At 45.1% G+C, this 21,023-nt stretch overlaps 3 protein-coding genes across 3 annotated transcripts in view; 2 read left to right on the top strand and 1 right to left on the bottom strand.

Moving 5' to 3' along the window:
• The window catches only part of LOC117191958 (putative helicase mov-10-B.2), an 83,721-nt gene that overhangs the window by 16,538 nt on the left and 46,160 nt on the right, over nt 1–21,023 (bottom strand). The window lies entirely within an intron of this gene.
• LOC117191962 (sphingosine-1-phosphate lyase-like) overlaps nt 1–21,023 on the top strand; it is a 31,131-nt gene that overhangs the window by 3,303 nt on the left and 6,805 nt on the right. The gene's annotated exons all lie outside the window — the stretch shown is intronic.
• LOC117191964 lies at nt 1,509–20,032 on the top strand. The gene is made up of 2 exons (XM_033396705.1): nt 1,509–2,295; nt 19,140–20,032. Exons 1-2 carry the CDS (start codon nt 1,524–1,526, stop codon nt 20,015–20,017), a joined length of 1,650 nt encoding a protein of 549 aa, XP_033252596.1. The 5' UTR covers nt 1,509–1,523; the 3' UTR covers nt 20,018–20,032.

Genomic DNA, 21,023 nt, shown 5'->3' with positions numbered 1-21,023 from the left:
AGGGATTTCCAGAACCTTCGCACCACTGGAAATCATGGAAGGGTGGGTATAGAATCGTGTGGGTCGACTTCCATCGCAAGACCTCACGCCCGCGAGAGTTTGGAACACGCCGACGAAAGCCACTAGTACTTTTCGGGTACGCCCTATGATTGTGCCATTTAATGTCCGTTATGCTCGGAATAGGCATAGTGTTGTTTTCGGAGTTCGCTCCCGGACGGATGTAGAGTCACGGGATTCTAAAAAATTTAAAGTTTATGTAGTAGGAGTCGAGACGCGGTCAAACGTACCCCCCCCCCCCCCCCCCCCAAGTTACCGAATGAGCACGGAACCAAAGAATCCCCCCCGGCCGTGACCTCGACATCCCCTCCAATCCATCCCCTACTCACGGATAGAAATATATCGTGGAACTGTTACATAAATTTTTGGCGCCCAACGTGGGGCAGGTTTTTTTTTCAATGCTAGCTACTGTCTATACCCAGTTGGACGCGAGGGTGTAACGTTGTTACATAAATATTTGGCGCCCAACGTGGGGCAGGTTTTTTTTTCAATGCTATCTACTGTCTATACCCAGTTGGACGCGAGGGTGTAACGTTGTTACATAAATTTTTGGCGCCCAACGTGGGTCCCTAGTCAAAGTTATAGTGACAGTAAAAAGTATTGGTAACTTTAGCAACAAAATCAGCTATTGGCTCGTCCCACCTATTGCTCGTTTGTATTCATATGCTTAATGCTGACTTTAGTTTTCTCTAAACGATCTGGTCATTGCTCCGATACAATTTCAGAATATTGCGGATTCTGCTTGGATCCTAATACTGGTTGTTCCTCTGAGTTTTATGGGGAAGTCGTCGAGTCTACGACGAAGGGAAGCTTACGTGATCATCCGGAATTGAGAAAGTAGTTCCCATGTTGACGTATCCTGTCGGGCTAGTCAAACTTGTTGTCTGGAATGTGTATATATGCTGCTTGCGTATTCATACCGAACAAGCGAGATTGGTTTAGGTCGCGTCCTCCAAGCTACAGTTAATTCAGCGGATATTAGTTTCAATAGATTGAATTGTGAGGTTGATTCGGATTTGGTATTGTTACTCTTTGCGCATAGCATACGGTTGCATACAATTGCAGAATATTGCATATTTGGTTTCGGCCGGATATCAGTACTGATTGTCCCTGTACGGGTGATGGAAGCACAGAGATGGCGGTCCCAGATTTGGTCTTCACTCATACCCTTACCATTGGCGGGTATTATTCCAGCGGCAGCGGTGGCTGCATATGGTTGTCTGGAACTAGCGCGTATGCTGCTTGCGTATCCTTGCCGAATCATATGTGGACACTTAAACCAGTGCACTGATACTAAGACAATGCAAATTAGAAACCATAGCCCAAACCAAATAAATTCTTTTGTCGCTGTTCCAAAGATTCGCAACTCCTATCCCTATCTTATTATGTCACCCATTAAATGTCACCCTAGGAAAAATTTGGTAGAATATAGTAAAAAAAAAAAAAATAAAAAAATCTAATAAAAAATGCCGCTGCGACATAGTCCTCAGCAAAACAATCCGCTGAGTTCGGAAAACTTTTGCGGCATTTGTTGCTCCGAAATGTCCAATACTCAGCCGTGTTTTTGTACTCCGTGCAATCACGTTTTCCATAAAGCATGTCTGGAAGAATGGTTCCCTCATCACGATGATTGTCCGAACTGTAGCCGAGTATGTACGTTATCGCAAGCAAAACTAGTTGTTGGCAATTGTTCTCCAAACAAGCCGCAGCCGGAACCAACAGAATTACCCGGTCCCTCGGGAATTACTACTCGAAGTCTTGCCAAAGCTTTGGAGGTCGTACAGACCCCGGCAAATGGACATTTTCAGCCAGAGACGGGAAAGATATCCGAGGGAAATGGCAAGAATACCCAATTGAGCCAAATTCCAACTGTAGGTTCAGTCCCGGTAGAACGAACCACTAGGCCAACTCGTTCCAAAAGAACTCGAGCTCCAGCCAAAAAGCAGGTCCCGAAGTTCCCGCCAGGTCGATCTTCCGGTCCGGCAGTAGTGTGTTTGTCGGGATTGGATGCTAGCCGTAGCTCCAACCAGACTAAAGCTCCGTCAGCTAATGTCGCCACTCACTCTAGCCCTTGGGAAGCAACCAACGCACGGACAGCCCCTCTAAGCCAGGGGCTGGACTTGGATGTCCTCCAACAGATAATTGAGCGCACTGTGGCCAGAGCCATATCCACTTTGCAGATTCAGCCGCCAGCGAGTCCGCAGGAAGGGTATGCGAGGCCAAATATCCCAACACCAGTTTCATGTATAAACAGCATGACTAGCCTGCGAACGGCCAAGACGGCCAACATTATGCAAAAGTGGAATGTTCCTTTTGATGGTTCTACCGAAGGTTTAGGGGTAGAAGAATTCATTTACCGAGTCAAAACATTAACCGATGAAACCTTGGATATCGATTTTCTCGGCCTTTGCAAACATTTGCACATCTTGCTGGTTGGCAAAGCGCGCGATTGGTATTGGAGATACCACAAGCAGGTAGATCGCATCGTTTGGACAGAATTTTGTGCAGCTCTTAGACAACAATATAAAGACTATCTTTCGGAGTTTATGAGCAAGGAATTGATTCGAGCTCGAAAGCAACACGTCGGAGAACCCTTCGTCGCTTTTCACGACGCCGTGGCTGGTCTTATAGATAAATTTGGCATTAAAATGGCGGAAGAGGAATTAATAGAAATATTAAAAGCAATTTTGCTTCCCGAAACCCGTCACAAAATCTTATATCAGTCCATTAGCTCAGTTGGTCAATTGAGAAGATTAGTACAGATGCAGGAAAATCTAGTGCAGGAGTTACAGAAATCTGACAAGTCTCGGCCACCGGTCGGCCGCCGTTCGATACATAGTCTGGAGGAATCGCGCCCTGAAAGCGATCAAGAAGAGTATGAGGATATCAGCGTAGAGGCCATTCAAAGTTCGACGGCTAAGCGTTCTTGTTGGAATTGTGAGGAGCTTGGACATGTGTGGGAAAATTGTATGGCAGATAGGCGGATATTTTGTTACGGCTGAGGAGCTCCGAATGTCTATAAGCCGCAGTGCCAAACATGCATTCGTAGAGCTTCGGAAAACCGTCAGAAGGGTGCATCCAACAACAGCCGGATGCCCCCAAAAAACCACCATTAATCTTGCCCGTTGACTTAGAGCGAGACAAGAAGAGTTTGGCTTCTTGTTGTGAGAAAAGAAAGGAAACGAATACGATCGTAAAGAGAAGTTGTCGGTTTTTACCCTATCCCGAACGGATTCATAAATATTTAGAGGTTCGAAACAGAATTTTTAATGAAAAACCACATGAAGCCCCAAAACGAATCCAGCGTTTAAGAAAATATTATGATAATGTCAAAAATAACCGTAGACTGTTAGTTTCCCCTATTATTAATAGTCCCAAGGATATGCAGTTATGCCGAAGTATCCTTTCTGTGTCGAACAGAACAGGGGCTGTTAGACACCGGCGCAAGTATCAGCTGTATAGGTGCTGAAGTAGCTCAGACTGATTTTTCATCCTTTTCTGAATATAAGCTAATAAAAGCCACTGCAAAAACTGCAGATGGCCAAAGTCAACAGATACTGGGGGTATTAAATGTCATCATGCGTTATCGAACTATCGAGAAACCCATGAAGTTATATATAATTCCATCCCTGACACAAAATCTAATCCTAGGTCACGATTTTTGGAGATCCTTTTCGCTGGCCCCAGACATTATTGCAGCTGTCGAGATAAGCTCGAAAGACGATGAGGCAGCCGAACCCGATCCATTACGGTATCCTTTAACTAGGCAGCAAAACCAACAACTCGAGGTAGTTAAACAGTTATTTCCCAACGCGACGGAGGGACTAGGGCGTACGGCCTTGCTTAAGCATCATATCGATGTAGGTCAGGCCGCCCCCGTAAAACAACGCTTTTACCCGGTTAGCCCAGCGGTGGAAAAGTTGCTTTATGCTGAGGTAGATCGCATGCTCCAACTAGGCGTTATCGAACCGTCATCCAGTGCTTGGAGTTCGCCAATGCGACTGGTTCTCAAGCCCAACAAAGTCCGTCTGTGTCTCGATGCTCGAAGACTGAATGAAGTCACCCGTAAGGATGCCTACCCATTACCAAGTATCGATGGTATTTTTGCCCGGTTGCCCAAGGCAGATATCATAACCAAGCTGGACCTAAAAGATGCATATTGGCAGATCGAACTCTCTGAGGATTCCAAGTCACTAACTGCTTTTACGGTCCCGGGAAGGCCTTTATATCAGTTTAAGGTTATGCCTTTTGGCCTGTGTAACGCTCCATCCACTATGTGTCGTTTGATGGATGAGATCATTCCCCCGGATTTGCGTTACTGCGTCTTTGGATACTTGGACGATCTCTGCATCGTATCAGCAGATTTCTCTTCCCATCTAGCCGTGCTGGTACGACTCGCTGAACAGTTCAGAAAAGCCAACCTGACTCTGAATATTAAGAAGAGTCAGTTCTGTGTCACCAGCGTAAATTATCTTGGATACGTCATCAGTAATGGAGGTATTTGCACTGATCCCTCCAAAGTAGCTTGTATAGTGAACTGGCCACCGCCAAGGAATCTAAAACAGGTTCGCGGCTTTCTTGGGGTCTGTGGCTGGTACCGGAGATTCATCCAGAATTTCTCTGAGCTATCCTGTCCTATCACCGAGCTTCTTTCCAAAAAAAAGAAATTTATTTGGACCCCGGAAGCACAAGTCGCAATGGACTCTTTAAAAACCGTGTTGACTTCTGCTCCAGTGCTCGAAAACCCAGACTTCGAACAGAAATTTTTCCTCCACTGTGATGCTAGTGATTTTGGTATAGGAGCCGTGCTCGTGCAATTGGTGGATCTGCAGGAAAAGCCAATAGCGTTTATGTCGAAAAAACTAAGTCGTGCGCAACGTAACTATAGCGTTACGGAGCGCGAGTGCTTGGCCGTAATTCTGGCCATCGAAAAATTCCGTTGCTATCTGGAACTGCAGGAATTCGAAGTGGTTACTGATCATTCCAGTTTGTTGTGGCTAATGCGCCAGCAAAACGTGTCGGGGAGGTTAGCTCGATGGATTTTTAGATTGCAGCAATTTAAATTCTCGATATCGCACCGAAAAGGAAAAGATCACATTGTCCCCGATGCTCTTTCCCGATTACATGAACCTGAAGTATCCGCAGTAGTGATGAGTCCTGTGATAGATCTCGAATCCGATGCCTTTCAGGATGAGAGCTACCAACAGTTAAAAGAACAGTATCAGAAAAATTCCTCTCAACTGCCCGATCTGAAGATTATCGACCAATTTCTGTACATTCGAACCGAACACTCAGATAAAAAGGCGGAGCAAGACAGTCGAAGATTGAAGACCGACGTTCTTAAACAAGCTCATGACAATCCTACTTCAGCGCATGCCGGCATGCAAAAGACCATAGAAAAAGTTCGAAGAAGTCTGTTTTGGCCCGGCTTAGCTAAAGATGTTCGAGAGTATATTCGTAGTTGTGAGGTGTGCAAAGCATGCAAAGCTCCTAATTATACTCTGCGGCCACCCATGGGAAACCACATACCAACTTGTCGACCATTTCAACGATTATACATAGATCTGCTTGGACCTTATCCACGCAGCAAAAATGGACATGTTGGTTTGCTAATTGTTTTAGATCACTTCAGTAAATACCATTGGCTACACCCCCTGAACAAATTTACTTCCGTAGTAATCCAAGAATTTCTGCTAAAGCATATCTTTCATGCATATGGGGTGCCTGAAACTATTGTTAGCGACAATGGAAAACAATTCAAAGCTACAGAATTCAACGCATTCTTGACACAGCTGGGAATTAAACATATGTACACGGCACTATACTCTCCCCAAAGTAATGCGGCGGAACGAGTAAATCGTTCATTGTTAGCTGCCGTGCGAGCATATCTTCAGCAGGATCAGACATACTGGGATCAGCATCTCTCAAGTATATCTTGTTCGCTGCGATCGTCACTACATCAGTCCTTAGGTTGTTCACCATATCGAGCCCTGTTTGGCTTAGATATGCTCACTCATGGGACGGATTATAAGCTTCTGAAGGATTTAGACTTGCTGGAAGAACCCGTTGTCCCGGTAGCTAGGTCAGACAATTTAGCTCTAATTCGAAAAGATATACAGGGCAATATTAAGAAAGCGTATGAGCGCAACGTTGCTCAATACAATTTACGAGCCAAGCCTGTGTCGTTCCGAGAAGGTCAGGAAGTATTTCACCGAAATTTTTCCTTGAGCAAATTCACGCAAAATTTTAATGCCAAATTGGCTTCTAAATTTCTGAAATGACGCGTGCGGAAAAAACTGGGTAATTGTTTCTACCTCCTGGAAAATCTGCAGGGCCGAGAAATAGGAACCTTTCATGCGAAAGACATTCGATCCTGTTTCCTGCTAATATTCCGTCTAACGGTGGCATATTATCGGGTGGTGTAACGGTTGCGGTTGGACAATACCGATTCAAAATAGGTTATCGCTATGGTGCTCGGATATCGCATGCAATAACCTTGGGCCAATTATCGCTGCAGGGCATAGTATAGTGGGGTGGGTGCAAGCAAGCTCGAGGTAGGGAACAGCTGAGCTGAGCTGCCGTAAGTGCTGTGCAGCGCATCGCAACGGAGCTTTCGAAGCCGAGCTTTAAGATCGGTAAGCTCTTATTTAAGCAGTGCAAAAGCACCAGAACGTTCTCTTTCGAAAATTTGAATCTGTGCAGCCGGTGGCTATCTCCGCGTCGGGAGCAAATATATACCTAAACCGACCACGTGTAAGCCCAAAAGAAAAGAAAAGTAACCCAAATAAGTGCCACAAAGACAAACCGAAAAGAAATAAAACGGAACGGGGAAAATCCCACACGGTGGGCGCGCCGCAAAAATCGGGCGAAAATTAATAACCGTGCGCCGAGAAAACTGGCAAGAAACTACCCTGGCGAAAAGTGCATATTTGCCTCGCCTCGCCAGCAAGTGTTGTTCTTGTTGCAAACCCGTGCGTCCCGCAGCTCTGCCAGGAGAACCCAACGCTCGTTTCTCCGTGGAAAAGTCCGAAAAACTGGTATGTTAAAGTGCCCTGTAGGGAAAAGTTAGATTTTTTTCTTAGCCCTCGTGGTTTTGGTTCTGTTTCGCCCATAGGGCCCTGGCCCCGAGCGGTAGCCACCCGGCTCTCCCAAAGTTCTGCCCCACCCACACCAAACTCCCACCCTTGACGGGAGTACTCTTCGGAGTCGACCTTGGTGTGGGGCCGAGATTTTTTTTTCCCTTTTGGAGTCGTTGAAGCATCCACCTGCCCGGCGACATAACCACCACCGGCCATAACCCTTGCGCCATATCTAACGTACGCGCATAGAGGGCAAAGAGGGCATAGAGATCACCCCCCCCTATGCGCCGCTAACTCGCTGTCTGCGACGGCCTAGAAGACGCCGCCATGGATCCGGACCCAGATTTCGTAGCATAGTGTAGTTTTAATTGTAATTTTTTTTTTTTTTTGTTCCTTCTGAGCACTTATATGACTATGTAACTTTCCTTAACTCTGCGTCACAGTCCTACCTCGATAGGCGGGAATGTGAAAGTTCCCAAAACGGAATTTATTTTTTTGCGGGTTGGAGACCGAAAAACTTAATCATAAAGTAACAGACTACAAAAAAAAAAAAAAACAAAAAAAAAACCTTTTTCATACCCCCCCTATTTACCAATCCCCCTCCGCCCTGGGCACACATTAACATGGTTTCCACAGCTCCACAACGAAAGGCGCCTTTCAGCGAGGGACCACTGTATTAAAGCCGTAAGTTACCCAATTTCAATTTTCTTCTTTGCGCCTGTCTTCGTCAAAATCTAAAACGCATGCGCAGCGGCCAGCCGCTGCTGATAAGAGAGCGCAACGCTTGCGTTCCACACGCTCGAAGCTTTTCGGTCTTTTCGGTGCCCATTCTGCTAAGCTTGCCTTGCTCGCATTACCTGCATTCTTTTAATGCATGGAAACGTAGCCAAGCCATACACTAACCAACATAGAAAAAAAATCTCCTCAGCCCGGAAAAAAAAATAAATAAATTTATACTGTTTAATTAAATTTCGTTTTGGCTCACCATTGCTGATCGCTGGTATGACCCCCGCTGCTTTTGAAAATTTTTTTGATTTTTATTTTTTTTCCTTTATACATACCTAATTTACTTATTTCGAATATCCTATATTATATTCCTATCTTTTCTATTTATACTCCACCGTTTATATATACCTATATCTATAAATTTTTTTTCCTTCTTAGGGATTAAGCCTCCTATTTTTTTTTCATTCCACTAAAATTTTTTTTGAGTTGCCTGCTGAATGTAGTTCAATACTTGTGTTATTTTTGGAAGTAAAACTTGGTTTGCTAGTTTTTGATTGAAGCAACATGTCTATGATGAAGTACAACGAAATATATTGAATGTTATTAGCAATGAACATGGAGTAGACTTATAATTTCCAAGGGACAGGGTGACGTAATGGGGTAGGGTAAGAATTTTAGGGATTTCCAGAACCTTCGCACCACTGGAAATCATGGAAGGGTGGGTATAGAATCGTGTGGGTCGACTTCCATCGCAAGACCTCACGCCCGCGAGAGTTTGGAACACGCCGACGAAAGCCACTAGTACTTTTCGGGTACGCCCTATGATTGTGCCATTTAATGTCCGTTATGCTCGGAATAGTCATAGTGTTGTTTTCGGAGTTCGCTCCCGGTAGAGTCCCGGGATTCTAAAAAATTTAAAGTTTATGTAGTAGGAGTCGAGACGCGGTCAAACGAACCCCCCCCCCCAAGTTACCGAAGGACCACGGAACCAAAGAATCCCCCCCGGCCGTGACCTCGACATCCCCTCCAATCCATCCCCTACTCACGGATAGAAATATATCGTGGAACTGTTACATAAATTTTTAGCGCCCAACGTGGGGCAGGTTTTTTTTTTTCAATGCTATCTACTGTCTATACCCAGTTGGACGCGAGGGTGTAACGTTGTTACATAAATTTTTGGCGCCCAACGTGGGTCCCTAGTCAAAGTTATAGTGACAGTAAAAAGTATTGGTAACTTTAGCAACAAAATCAGCTATTGGCTCGTCCCACCTATTGCTCGTTTGTATTCATATGCTTAATGCTGACTTTAGTTTTCTCTAAACGATCTGGTCATTGCTCCGATACAATTTCAGAATATTGCGGATTCTGCTTGGATCCTAATACTGGTTGTTCCTCTGAGTTTTATGGGGAAGTCGTCGAGTCTACGACGAAGGGAAGCTTACGTGATCATCCGGAATTGAGAAAGTAGTTCCCATGTTGACGCATCCTGTCGGGCTAGTCAAACTTGTTGTCTGGAATGTGTATATATGCTGCTTGCGTATTCATACCGAACAAGCGAGATTGGTTTAGGTCGCGTCCTCCAAGCTACAGTTAATTCAGCGGATATTAGTTTCAATAGATTGAATTGTGAGGTTGATTCGGATTTGGTATTGTTACTCTTTGCGCATAGCATACGGTTGCATACAATTGCAGAATATTGCATATTTGGTTTCGGCCGGATATCAGTACTGATTGTCCCTGTACGGGTGATGGAAGCACAGAGATGGCGGTCCCAGATTTGGTCTTCACTCATACCCTTACCATTGGCGGGTATTATTCCAGCGGCAGCGGTGGCTGCATATGGTTGTCTGGAACTAGCGCGTATGCTGCTTGCGTATCCTTGCCGAATCATATGTGGACACTTAAACCAGTGCACTGATACTAAGACAATGCAAATTAGAAACCATAGCCCAAACCAAATCAATTCTTTTGTCGCTGTTCCAAAGATTCGCAACTCCTATCCCTATCTTATTATGTCACCCATTAAATGTCACCCTAGGAAAAATTTGGTAGAATATAGTAAAAAAAAAAAAAAATAAAAAAATCTAATAAAAAATGCCGCTGCGACATAGTCCTCAGCAAAACAATCCGCTGAGTTCGGAAAACTTTTGCGGCATTTGTTGCTCCGAAATGTCCAATACTCAGCCGTGTTTTTGTACTCCGTGCAATCACGTTTTCCATAAAGCATGTCTGGAAGAATGGTTCCCTCATCACGATGATTGTCCGAACTGTAGCCGAGTATGTACGTTATCGCAAGCAAAACTAGTTGTTGGCAATTGTTCTCCAAACAAGCCGCAGCCGGAACCAACAGAATTACCCGGTCCCTCGGGAATTACTACTCGAAGTCTTGCCAAAGCTTTGGAGGTCGTACAGACCCCGGCAAATGGACATTTTCAGCCAGAGACGGGAAAGATATCCGAGGGAAATGGCAAGAATACCCAATTGAGCCAAATTCCAACTGTAGGTTCAGTCCCGGTAGAACGAACCACTAGGCCAACTCGTTCCAAAAGAACTCGAGCTCCAGCCAAAAAGCAGGTCCCGAAGTTCCCGCCAGGTCGATCTTCCGGTCCGGCAGTAGTGTGTTTGTCGGGATTGGATGCTAGCCGTAGCTCCACCCAGACTAAAGCTCCGTCAGCTAATGTCGCCACTCACTCTAGCCCTTGGGAAGCAACCAACGCACGGACAGCCCCTCTAAGCCAGGGGCTGGACTTGGATGTCCTCCAACAGATAATTGAGCGCACTGTGGCCAGAGCCATATCCACTTTGCAGATTCAGCCGCCAGCGAGTCCGCAGGAAGGGTATGCGAGGCCAAATATCCCAACACCAGTTTCATGTATAAACAGCATGACTAGCCTGCGAACGGCCAAGACGGCCAACATTATGCAAAAGTGGAATGTTCCTTTTGATGGTTCTACCGAAGGTTTAGGGGTAGAAGAATTCATTTACCGAGTCAAAACATTAACCGATGAAACCTTGGATATCGATTTTCTCGGCCTTTGCAAACATTTGCACATCTTGCTGGTTGGCAAAGCGCGCGATTGGTATTGGAGATACCACAAGCAGGTAGATCGCATCGTTTGGACAGAATTTTGTGCAGCTCTTAGACAACAATATAAAGACTATCTTTCGGAGTTTATGAGCAAGGAATTGATTCGAGCTCGAAAGCAACACGTCGGAGAACCCTTCGTCGCTTTTCACGACGCCGTGGCTGGTCTTATAGATAAATTTGGCATTAAAATGGCGGAAGAGGAATTAATAGAAATATTAAAAGCAATTTTGCTTCCCGAAACCCGTCACAAAATCTTATATAAGTCCATTAGCTCAGTTGGTCAATTGAGAAGATTAGTACAGATTGAGGAAAATCTAGTGCAGGAGTTACAGAAATCTGACAAGTCTCGGCCACCGGTCGGCCGCCGTTCGATACATAGTCTGGAGGAATCGCGCCCTGAAAGCGATCAAGAAGAGTATGAGGATATCAGCGTAGAGGCCATTCAAAGTTCGACGGCTAAGCGTTCTTGTTGGAATTGTGAGGAGCTTGGACATGTGTGGGAAAATTGTATGGCAGATAGGCGGATATTTTGTTACGGCTGAGGAGCTCCGAATGTCTATAAGCCGCAGTGCCAAACATGCATTCGTAGAGCTTCGGAAAACCGTCAGAAGGGTGCATCCAACAACAGCCGGATGCCCCCAAAAAACCACCATTAATCTTGCCCGTTGACTTAGAGCGAGACAAGAAGAGTTTGGCTTCTTGTTGTGAGAAAAGAAAGGAAACGAATACGATCGTAAAGAGAAGTTGTCGGTTTTTACCCTATCCCGAACGGATTCATAAATATTTAGAGGTTCGAAACAGAATTTTTAATGAAAAACCACATGAAGCCCCAAAACGAATCCAGCGTTTAAGAAAATATTATGATAATGTCAAAAATAACCGTAGACTGTTAGTTTCCCCTATTATTAATAGTCCCAAGGATATGCGCAGTTATGCCGAAGTATCCTTTCTGTGTCGAACAGAACAGGGGCTTTTAGACACCGGCGCAAGTATCAGCTGTATAGGTGCTGAAGTAGCTCAGACTGATTTTTCATCCTTTTCTGAATATAAGCTAATAAAAGCCACTGCAAAAACTGCAGATGGCCAAAGTCAACAGATACTGGGGGTATTAAATGTCATCATGCGTTATCGAACTATCGAGAAACCCATGAAGTTATATATAATTCCATCCCTGACACAAAATCTAATCCTAGGTCACGATTTTTGGAGATCCTTTTCGCTGGCCCCAGACATTATTGCAGCTGTCGAGATAAGCTCGAAAGACGATGAGGCAGCCGAACCCGATCCATTACGGTATCCTTTAACTAGGCAGCAAAACCAACAACTCGAGGTAGTTAAACAGTTATTTCCCAACGCGACGGAGGGACTAGGGCGTACGGCCTTGCTTAAGCATCATATCGATGTAGGTCAGGCCGCCCCCGTAAAACAACGCTTTTACCCGGTTAGCCCAGCGGTGGAAAAGTTGCTTTATGCTGAGGTAGATCGCATGCTCCAACTAGGCGTTATCGAACCGTCATCCAGTGCTTGGAGTTCGCCAATGCGACTGGTTCTCAAGCCCAACAAAGTCCGTCTGTGTCTCGATGCTCGAAGACTGAATGAAGTCACCCGTAAGGATGCCTACCCATTACCAAGTATCGATGGTATTTTTGCCCGGTTGCCCAAGGCAAATATCATAACCAAGCTGGACCTAAAAGATGCATATTGGCAGATCGAACTCTCTGAGGATTCCAAGTCACTAACTGCTTTTACGGTCCCGGGAAGGCCTTTATATCAGTTTAAGGTTATGCCTTTTGGCCTGTGTAACGCTCCATCCACTATGTGTCGTTTGATGGATGAGATCATTCCCCCGGATTTGCGTTACTGCGTCTTTGGATACTTGGACGATCTCTGCATCGTATCAGCAGATTTCTCTTCCCATCTAGCCGTGCTGGTACGACTCGCTGAACAGTTCAGAAAAGCCAACCTGACTCTGAATATTAAGAAGAGTCAGTTCTGTGTCACCAGCGTAAATTATCTTGGATACGTCATCAGTAATGGAGGTATTTGCACTGATCCCTCCAAAGTAGCTTGTATAGTGAACTGGCCACCGCCAAGGAATCTAAAACAGGTTCGCGGCTTTCTTGGGGTCTGTGGCTGGTACCGGAGATTCATCCAGAATTTCTCTGAGCTATCCTGTCCTATCACCGAGCTTCTTTCCAAAAAAAAGAAATTTATTTGGACCCCGGAAGCACAAGTCGCAATGGACTCTTTAAAAACCGTGTTGACTTCTGCTCCAGTGCTCGAAAACCCAGACTTCGAACAGAAATTTTTCCTCCACTGTGATGCTAGTGATTTTGGTATAGGAGCCGTGCTCGTGCAATTGGTGGATCTGCAGGAAAAGCCAATAGCGTTTATGTCGAAAAAACTAAGTCGTGCGCAACGTAACTATAGCGTTACGGAGCGCGAGTGCTTGGCCGTAATTCTGGCCATCGAAAAATTCCGTTGCTATCTGGAACTGCAGGAATTCGAAGTGGTTACTGATCATTCCAGTTTGTTGTGGCTAATGCGCCAGCAAAACGTGTCGGGGAGGTTAGCTCGATGGATTTTTAGATTGCAGCAATTTAAATTCTCGATATCGCACCGAAAAGGAAAAGATCACATTGTCCCCGATGCTCTTTCCCGATTACATGAACCTGAAGTATCCGCAGTAGTGATGAGTCCTGTGATAGATCTCGAATCCGATGCCTTTCAGGATGAGAGCTACCAACAGTTAAAAGAACAGTATCAGAAAAATTCCTCTCAACTGCCCGATCTGAAGATTATCGACCAATTTCTGTACATTCGAACCGAACACTCAGATAAAAAGGCGGAGCAAGACAGTCGAAGATTGAAGACCGACGTTCTTAAACAAGCTCATGACAATCCTACTTCAGCGCATGCCGGCATGCAAAAGACCATAGAAAAAGTTCGAAGAAGTCTGTTTTGGCCCGGCTTAGCTAAAGATGTTCGAGAGTATATTCGTAGTTGTGAGGTGTGCAAAGCATGCAAAGCTCCTAATTATACTCTGCGGCCACCCATGGGAAACCACATACCAACTTGTCGACCATTTCAACGATTATACATAGATCTGCTTGGACCTTATCCACGCAGCAAAAATGGACATGTTGGTTTGCTAATTGTTTTAGATCACTTCAGTAAATACCATTGGCTACACCCCCTGAACAAATTTACTTCCGTAGTAATCCAAGAATTTCTGCTAAAGCATATCTTTCATGCATATGGGGTGCCTGAAACTATTGTTAGCGACAATGGAAAACAATTCAAAGCTACAGAATTCAACGCATTCTTGACACAGCTGGGAATTAAACATATGTACACGGCACTATACTCTCCCCAAAGTAATGCGGCGGAACGAGTAAATCGTTCATTGTTAGCTGCCGTGCGAGCATATCTTCAGCAGGATCAGACATACTGGGATCAGCATCTCTCAAGTATATCTTGTTCGCTGCGATCGTCACTACATCAGTCCTTAGGTTGTTCACCATATCGAGCCCTGTTTGGCTTAGATATGCTCACTCATGGGACGGATTATAAGCTTCTGAAGGATTTAGACTTGCTGGAAGAACCCGTTGTCCCGGTAGCTAGGTCAGACAATTTAGCTCTAATTCGAAAAGATATACAGGGCAATATTAAGAAAGCGTATGAGCGCAACGTTGCTCAATACAATTTACGAGCCAAGCCTGTGTCGTTCCGAGAAGGTCAGGAAGTATTTCACCGAAATTTTTCCTTGAGCAAATTCACGCAAAATTTTAATGCCAAATTGGCTTCTAAATTTCTGAAATGTCGCGTGCGGAAAAAACTGGGTAATTGTTTCTACCTCCTGGAAAATCTGCAGGGCCGAGAAATAGGAACCTTTCATGCGAAAGACATTCGATCCTGTTTCCTGCTAATATTCCGTCTAACGGTGGCATATTATCGGGTGGTGTAACGGTTGCGGTTGGACAATACCGATTCAAAATAGGTTATCGCTATGGTGCTCGGATATCGCATGCAATAACCTTGGGCCAATTATCGCTGCAGGGCATAGTATAGTGGGGTGGGTGCAAGCAAGCTCGAGGTAGGGAACAGCTGAGCTGAGCTGCCGTAAGTGCTGTGCAGCGCATCGCAACGGAGCTTTCGAAGCCGAGCTTTAAGATCGGTAAGCTCTTATTTAAGCAGTGCAAAAGCACCAGAACGTTCTCTTTCGAAAATTTGAATCTGTGCAGCCGGTGGCTATCTCCGCGTCGGTAGCAAATATATACCTAAACCGACCACGTGTAAGCCCAAAAGAAAAGAAAAGTAACCCAAATAAGTGCCACAAAGACAAACCGAAAAGAAATAAAACGGAACGGGGAAAATCCCACACGGTGGGCGCGCCGCAAAAATCGGGCGAAAATTAATAACCGTGCGCCGAGAAAACTGGCAAGAAACTACCCTGGCGAAAAGTGCATATTTGCCTCGCCTCGCCAGCAAGTGTTGTTCTTGTTGCAAACCCGTGCGTCCCGCAGCTCTGCCAGGAGAACCCAACGCTCGTTTCTCCGTGGAAAAGTCCGAAAAACTGGTATGTTAAAGTGCCCTGTAGGGAAAAGTTAGATTTTTTTCTTAGCCCTCGTGGTTTTGGTTCTGTTTCGCCCATAGGGCCCTGGCCCCGAGCGGTAGCCACCCGGCTCTCCCAAAGTTCTGCCCCACCCACACCAAACTCCCACCCTTGACGGGAGTACTCTTCGGAGTCGACCTTGGTGTGGGGCCGAGATTTTTTTTTCCCTTTTGGAGTCGTTGAAGCATCCACCTGCCCGGCGACATAACCACCACCGGCCATAACCCTTGCGCCATATCTAACGTACGCGCATAGAGGGCAAAGAGGGCATAGAGATCCCCCCCCCCTATGCGCCGCTAACTCGCTGTCTGCGACGGCCTAGAAGACGCCGCCACGGATCCGGACCCAGATTTCGTAGCATAGTGTAGTTTTAATTGTAATTTTTTTTTTTTTTTGTTCCTTCTGAGCACTTATATGACTATGTAACTTTCCTTAACTCTGCGTCACAGTCCTACCTCGATAGGCGGGAATGTGAAAGTTCCCAAAACGGAATTTATTTTTTTGCGGGTTGGAGACCGAAAAACTTAATCATAAAGTAACAGACTACAAAAAAAAAAAAAAACAAAAAAAAAACCTTTTTCATACCCCCCCTATTTACCAATCCCCCTCCGCCCTGGGCACACATTAACATGGTTTCCACAGCTCCACAACGAAAGGCGCCTTTCAGCGAGGGACCACTGTATTAAAGCCGTAAGTTACCCAATTTCAATTTTCTTCTTTGCGCCTGTCTTCGTCAAAATCTAAAACGCATGCGCAGCGGCCAGCCGCTGCTGATAAGAGAGCGCAACGCTTGCGTTCCACACGCTCGAAGCTTTTCGGTCTTTTCGGTGCCCATTCTGCTAAGCTTGCCTTGCTCGCATTACCTGCATTCTTTTAATGCATGGAAACGTAGCCAAGCCATACACTAACCAACATAGAAAAAAAATCTCCTCAGCCCGGAAAAAAAAATAAATAAATTTATACTGTTTAATTAAATTTCGTTTTGGCTCACCATTGCTGATCGCTGGTATGACCCCCGCTGCTTTTGAAAATTTTTTTGATTTTTATTTTTTTTCCTTTATACATACCTAATTTACTTATTTCGAATATCCTATATTATATTCCTATCTTTTCTATTTATACTCCACCGTTTATATATACCTATATCTATAAATTTTTTTTCCTTCTTAGGGATTAAGCCTCCTATTTTTTTTTCATTCCACTAAAATTTTTTTTGAGTTGCCTGCTGAATGTAGTTCAATACTTGTGTTATTTTTGGAAGTAAAACTTGGTTTGCTAGTTTTTGATTGAAGCAACATGTCTATGATGAAGTACAACGAAATATATTGAATGTTATTAGCAATGAACATGGAGTAGACTTATAATTTCCAAGGGACAGGGTGACGTAATGGGGTAGGGTAAGAATTTTAGGGATTTCCAGAACCTTCGCACCACTGGAAATCATGGAAGGGTGGGTATAGAATCGTGTGGGTCGACTTCCATCGCAAGACCTCACGCCCGCGAGAGTTTGGAACACGCCGACGAAAGCCACTAGTACTTTTCGGGTACGCCCTATGATTGTGCCATTTAATGTCCGTTATGCTCGGAATAGTCATAGTGTTGTTTTCGGAGTTCGCTCCCGGTAGAGTCCCGGGATTCTAAAAAATTTAAAGTTTATGTAGTAGGAGTCGAGACGCGGTCAAACGAACCCCCCCCCCCCAAGTTACCGAATGAGCACGGAACCAAAGAATCCCCCCCCGGCCGTGACCTCGACATCCCCTCCAATCCATCCCCTACTCACGGATAGAAATATATCGTGGAACTGTTACATAAATTTTTAGCGCCCAACGTGGGGCAGGTTTTTTTTTTCAATGCTATCTACTGTCTATACCCAGTTGGACGCGAGGGTGTAACGTTGTTACATAAATTTTTGGCGCCCAACGTGGGTCCCTAGTCAAAGTTATAGTGACAGTAAAAAGTATTGGTAACTTTAGCAACAAAATCAGCTATTGGCTCGTCCCACCTATTGCTCGTTTGTATTCATATGCTTAATGCTGACTTTAGTTTTCTCTAAACGATCTGGTCATTGCTCCGATACAATTTCAGAATATTGCGGATTCTGCTTGGATCCTAATACTGGTTGTTCCTCTGAGTTTTATGGGGAAGTCGTCGAGTCTACGACGAAGGGAAGCTTAAGTGATCATCCGGAATTGAGAAAGTAGTTCCCATGTTGACGCATCCTGTCGGGCTAGTCAAACTTGTTGTCTGGAATGTGTATATATGCTGCTTGCGTATTCATACCGAACAAGCGAGATTGGTTTAGGTCGCGTCCTCCAAGCTACAGTTAATTCAGCGGATATTAGTTTCAATAGATTGAATTGTGAGGTTGATTCGGATTTGGTATTGTTACTCTTTGCGCATAGCATACGGTTGCATACAATTGCAGAATATTGCATATTTGGTTTCGGCCGGATATCAGTACTGATTATCCCTGTACGGGTGATGGAAGCACAGAGATGGCGGTCCCAGATTTGGTCTTCACTCATACCCTTACCATTGGCGGGTATTATTCCAGCGGCAGCGGTGGCCGCATATGGTTGTCTGGAACTAGCGCGTATGCTGCTTGCGTATCCTTGCCGAATCATATGTGGACACTTAAACCAGTGCACTGATACTAAGACAATGCAAATTAGAAACCATAGCCCAAACCAAATCAATTCTTTTGTCGCTGTTCCAAAGATTCGCAACTCCTATCCCTATCTTATTATGTCACCCATTAAATGTCACCCTATGAAAAATTTGGTAGAATATAGTAAAAAAAAATAAAAATAAAAAAATCTTATAAAAAATGCCGCTGCGACATAGTCCTCAGCAAAACAATCCGCTGAGTTCGGAAAACTTTTGCGGCATTTGTTGCTCCGAAATGTCCAATACTCAGCCGTGTTTTTGTACTCCGTGCAATCACGTTTTCCATAAAGCATGTCTGGAAGAATGGTTCCCTCATCACGATGATTGTCCGAACTGTAGCCGAGTATGTACGTTATCGCAAGCAAAACTAGTTGTTGGCAATTGTTCTCCAAACAAGCCGCAGCCGGAACCAACAGAATTACCCGGTCCCTCGGGAATTACTACTCGAAGTCTTGCCAAAGCTTTGGAGGTCGTACAGACCCCGGCAAATGGACATTTTCAGCCAGAGACGGGAAAGATATCCGAGGAAATGGCAAGAATACCCAATTGAGCCAAATTCCAACTGTAGGTTCAGTCCCGGTAGAACGAACCACTAGGCCAACTCGTTCCAAAAGAACTCGAGCACCAGCCAAAAAGCAGGTCCCGAAGTTCCCGCCAGGTCGATCTTCCGGTCCGGCAGTAGTGTGTTTGTCGGGATTGGATGCTAGCCGTAGCTCCAACCAGACTGAAGCTCCGTCAGCTAATGTCGCCACTCACTCTAGCCCTTGGGAAGCAACCAACGCACGGACAGCCCCTCTAAGCCAGGGGTTGGACTTGGATGTCCTCCAACAGATAATTGAGCGCACTGTGGCCAGAGCCATATCCACTTTGCAGATTCAGCCGCCAGCGAGTCCGCAGTCCACACCAGTTTCATGTATAAACAGCATGACTAGCCTGCGAACGGCCAAGACGGCCAACATTATGCAAAAGTGGAATGTTCCTTTTGATGGTTCTACCGAAGGTTTAGGGGTAGAAGAATTCATTTACCGAGTCAAAACATTAACCGATGAAACCTTGGATAGCGATTTTCTCGGCCTTTGCAAACATTTGCACATCTTGCTGGTTGGCAAAGCGCGCGATTGGTATTGGAGATACCACAAGCAGGTAGATCGCATCGTTTGGACAGAATTTTGTGCAGCTCTTAGACAACAATATAAAGACTATCGTTCGGAGTTTATGAGCAAGGAATTGATTCGAGCTCGAAAGCAACACGTCGGAGAACCCTTCGTCGCTTTTCACGACGCCGTGGCTGGTCTTATAGATAAATTTGGCATTAAAATGGCGGAAGAGGAATTAATAGAAATATTAAAAGCAAATTTGCTTCCCGAAACCCGTCACAAAATCTTATATCAGTCCATTAGCTCAGTTGGTCAATTGAGAAGATTAGTACAGATGCAGGAAAATCTAGTGCAGGAGTTACAGAAATCTGACAAGTCTCGGCCACCGGTCGGCCGCCGTTCGATACATAGTCTGGAGGAATCGCGCACTAAAAGCGATCAAGAAGAGTATGAGGATATCAGCGTAGAGGCCATTCAAAGTTCGACGGCTAAGCGTTCTTGTTGGAATTGTGAGGAGCTTGGACATGTGTGGGAAAATTGTATGGCAAATAGGCGGATATTTTGTTACGGCTGTGGAGCTCCGAATGTCTATAAGCCGCAGTGCCAAACATGCATTCGTAGAGCTTCGGAAAACCGTCAGAAGGGTGCATCCAACAACAGCCGGATGCCCCCAAAAAACCACCATTAATCTTGCCCGTTGACTTAGAGCGAGACAAGAAGAGTTTGGCTTCTTGTTGTGAGAAAAGAAAGGAAACGAATACGATCGTAAAGAGAAGTTGTCGGTTTTTACCCTATCCCGAACGGATTCATAAATATTTAGAGGTTCGAAACAGAATTTTTAATGAAAAACCACATGAAGCCCCAAAACGAATCCAGCGTTTAAGAAAATATTATGATAATGTCAAAAATAACCGTAGACTGTTAGTTTCCCCTATTATTAATAGTCCCAAGGATATGCGCAGTTATGCCGAAGTATCCTTTCTGTGTCGAACAGAACAGGGGCTGTTAGACACCGGCGCAAGTATCAGCTGTATAGGTGCTGAAGTAGCTCAGACTGATTTTTCATCCTTTTCTGAATATAAGCTAATAAAAGCCACTGCAAAAACTGCAGATGGCCAAAGTCAACAGATACTGGTATTAAATGTCATCATGCGTTATCGAACTATCGAGAAACCCATGAAGTTATATATAATTCCATCCCTGACACAAAATCTAATCCTAGGTCACGATTTTTGGAGATCCTTTTCGCTGGCCCCAGACATCATTGCAGCTGTCGAGATAAGCTCGAAAGACGATGAGGCAGCCGAACCCGATCCCTTACGGTATCCTTTAACTAGGCAGCAAAACCAACAACTCGAGGTAGTTAAACAGTTATTTCCCAACGCGACGGAGGGACTAGGGCGTACGGCCTTGCTTAAGCATCATATCGATGTAGGTCAGGCCGCCCCCGTAAAACAACGCTTTTACCCGGTTAGCCCAGCGGTGGAAAAGTTGCTTTATGCTGAGGTAGATCGCATGCTCCAACTAGGCGTTATCGAACCGTCATCCAGTGCTTGGAGTTCGCCAATGCGACTGGTTCTCAAGCCCAACAAAGTCCGTCTGTGTCTCGATGCTCGAAGACTGAATGAAGTCACCCGTAAGGATGCCTACCCATTACCAAGTATCGATGGTATTTTTGCCCGGTTGCCCAAGGC

Source organism: Drosophila miranda (genome assembly GCF_003369915.1).
Source record: "Drosophila miranda strain MSH22 chromosome Y unlocalized genomic scaffold, D.miranda_PacBio2.1 Contig_Y1_pilon, whole genome shotgun sequence".
Classification (NCBI taxonomy): domain Eukaryota; kingdom Metazoa; phylum Arthropoda; class Insecta; order Diptera; family Drosophilidae; genus Drosophila; species Drosophila miranda.
Note: the sequence above shows the minus strand (reverse complement) of the source record. Positions and strands in the feature narration are given on the sequence as shown.

Excerpts from the sequence above, each read along its gene's own strand:
- LOC117191964 (XM_033396705.1), top strand. The coding sequence starts at position 1,524 with ATGCCGCTGCGACATAGTCCTCAGCAAAACAATCCGCTGAGTTCGGAA. Across the intron at positions 2,296-19,139 it reads GCCAAATATCCCAACACCAG|TTTCATGTATAAACAGCATG; the intron begins TTTCATGTATAA and ends AGTCCACACCAG.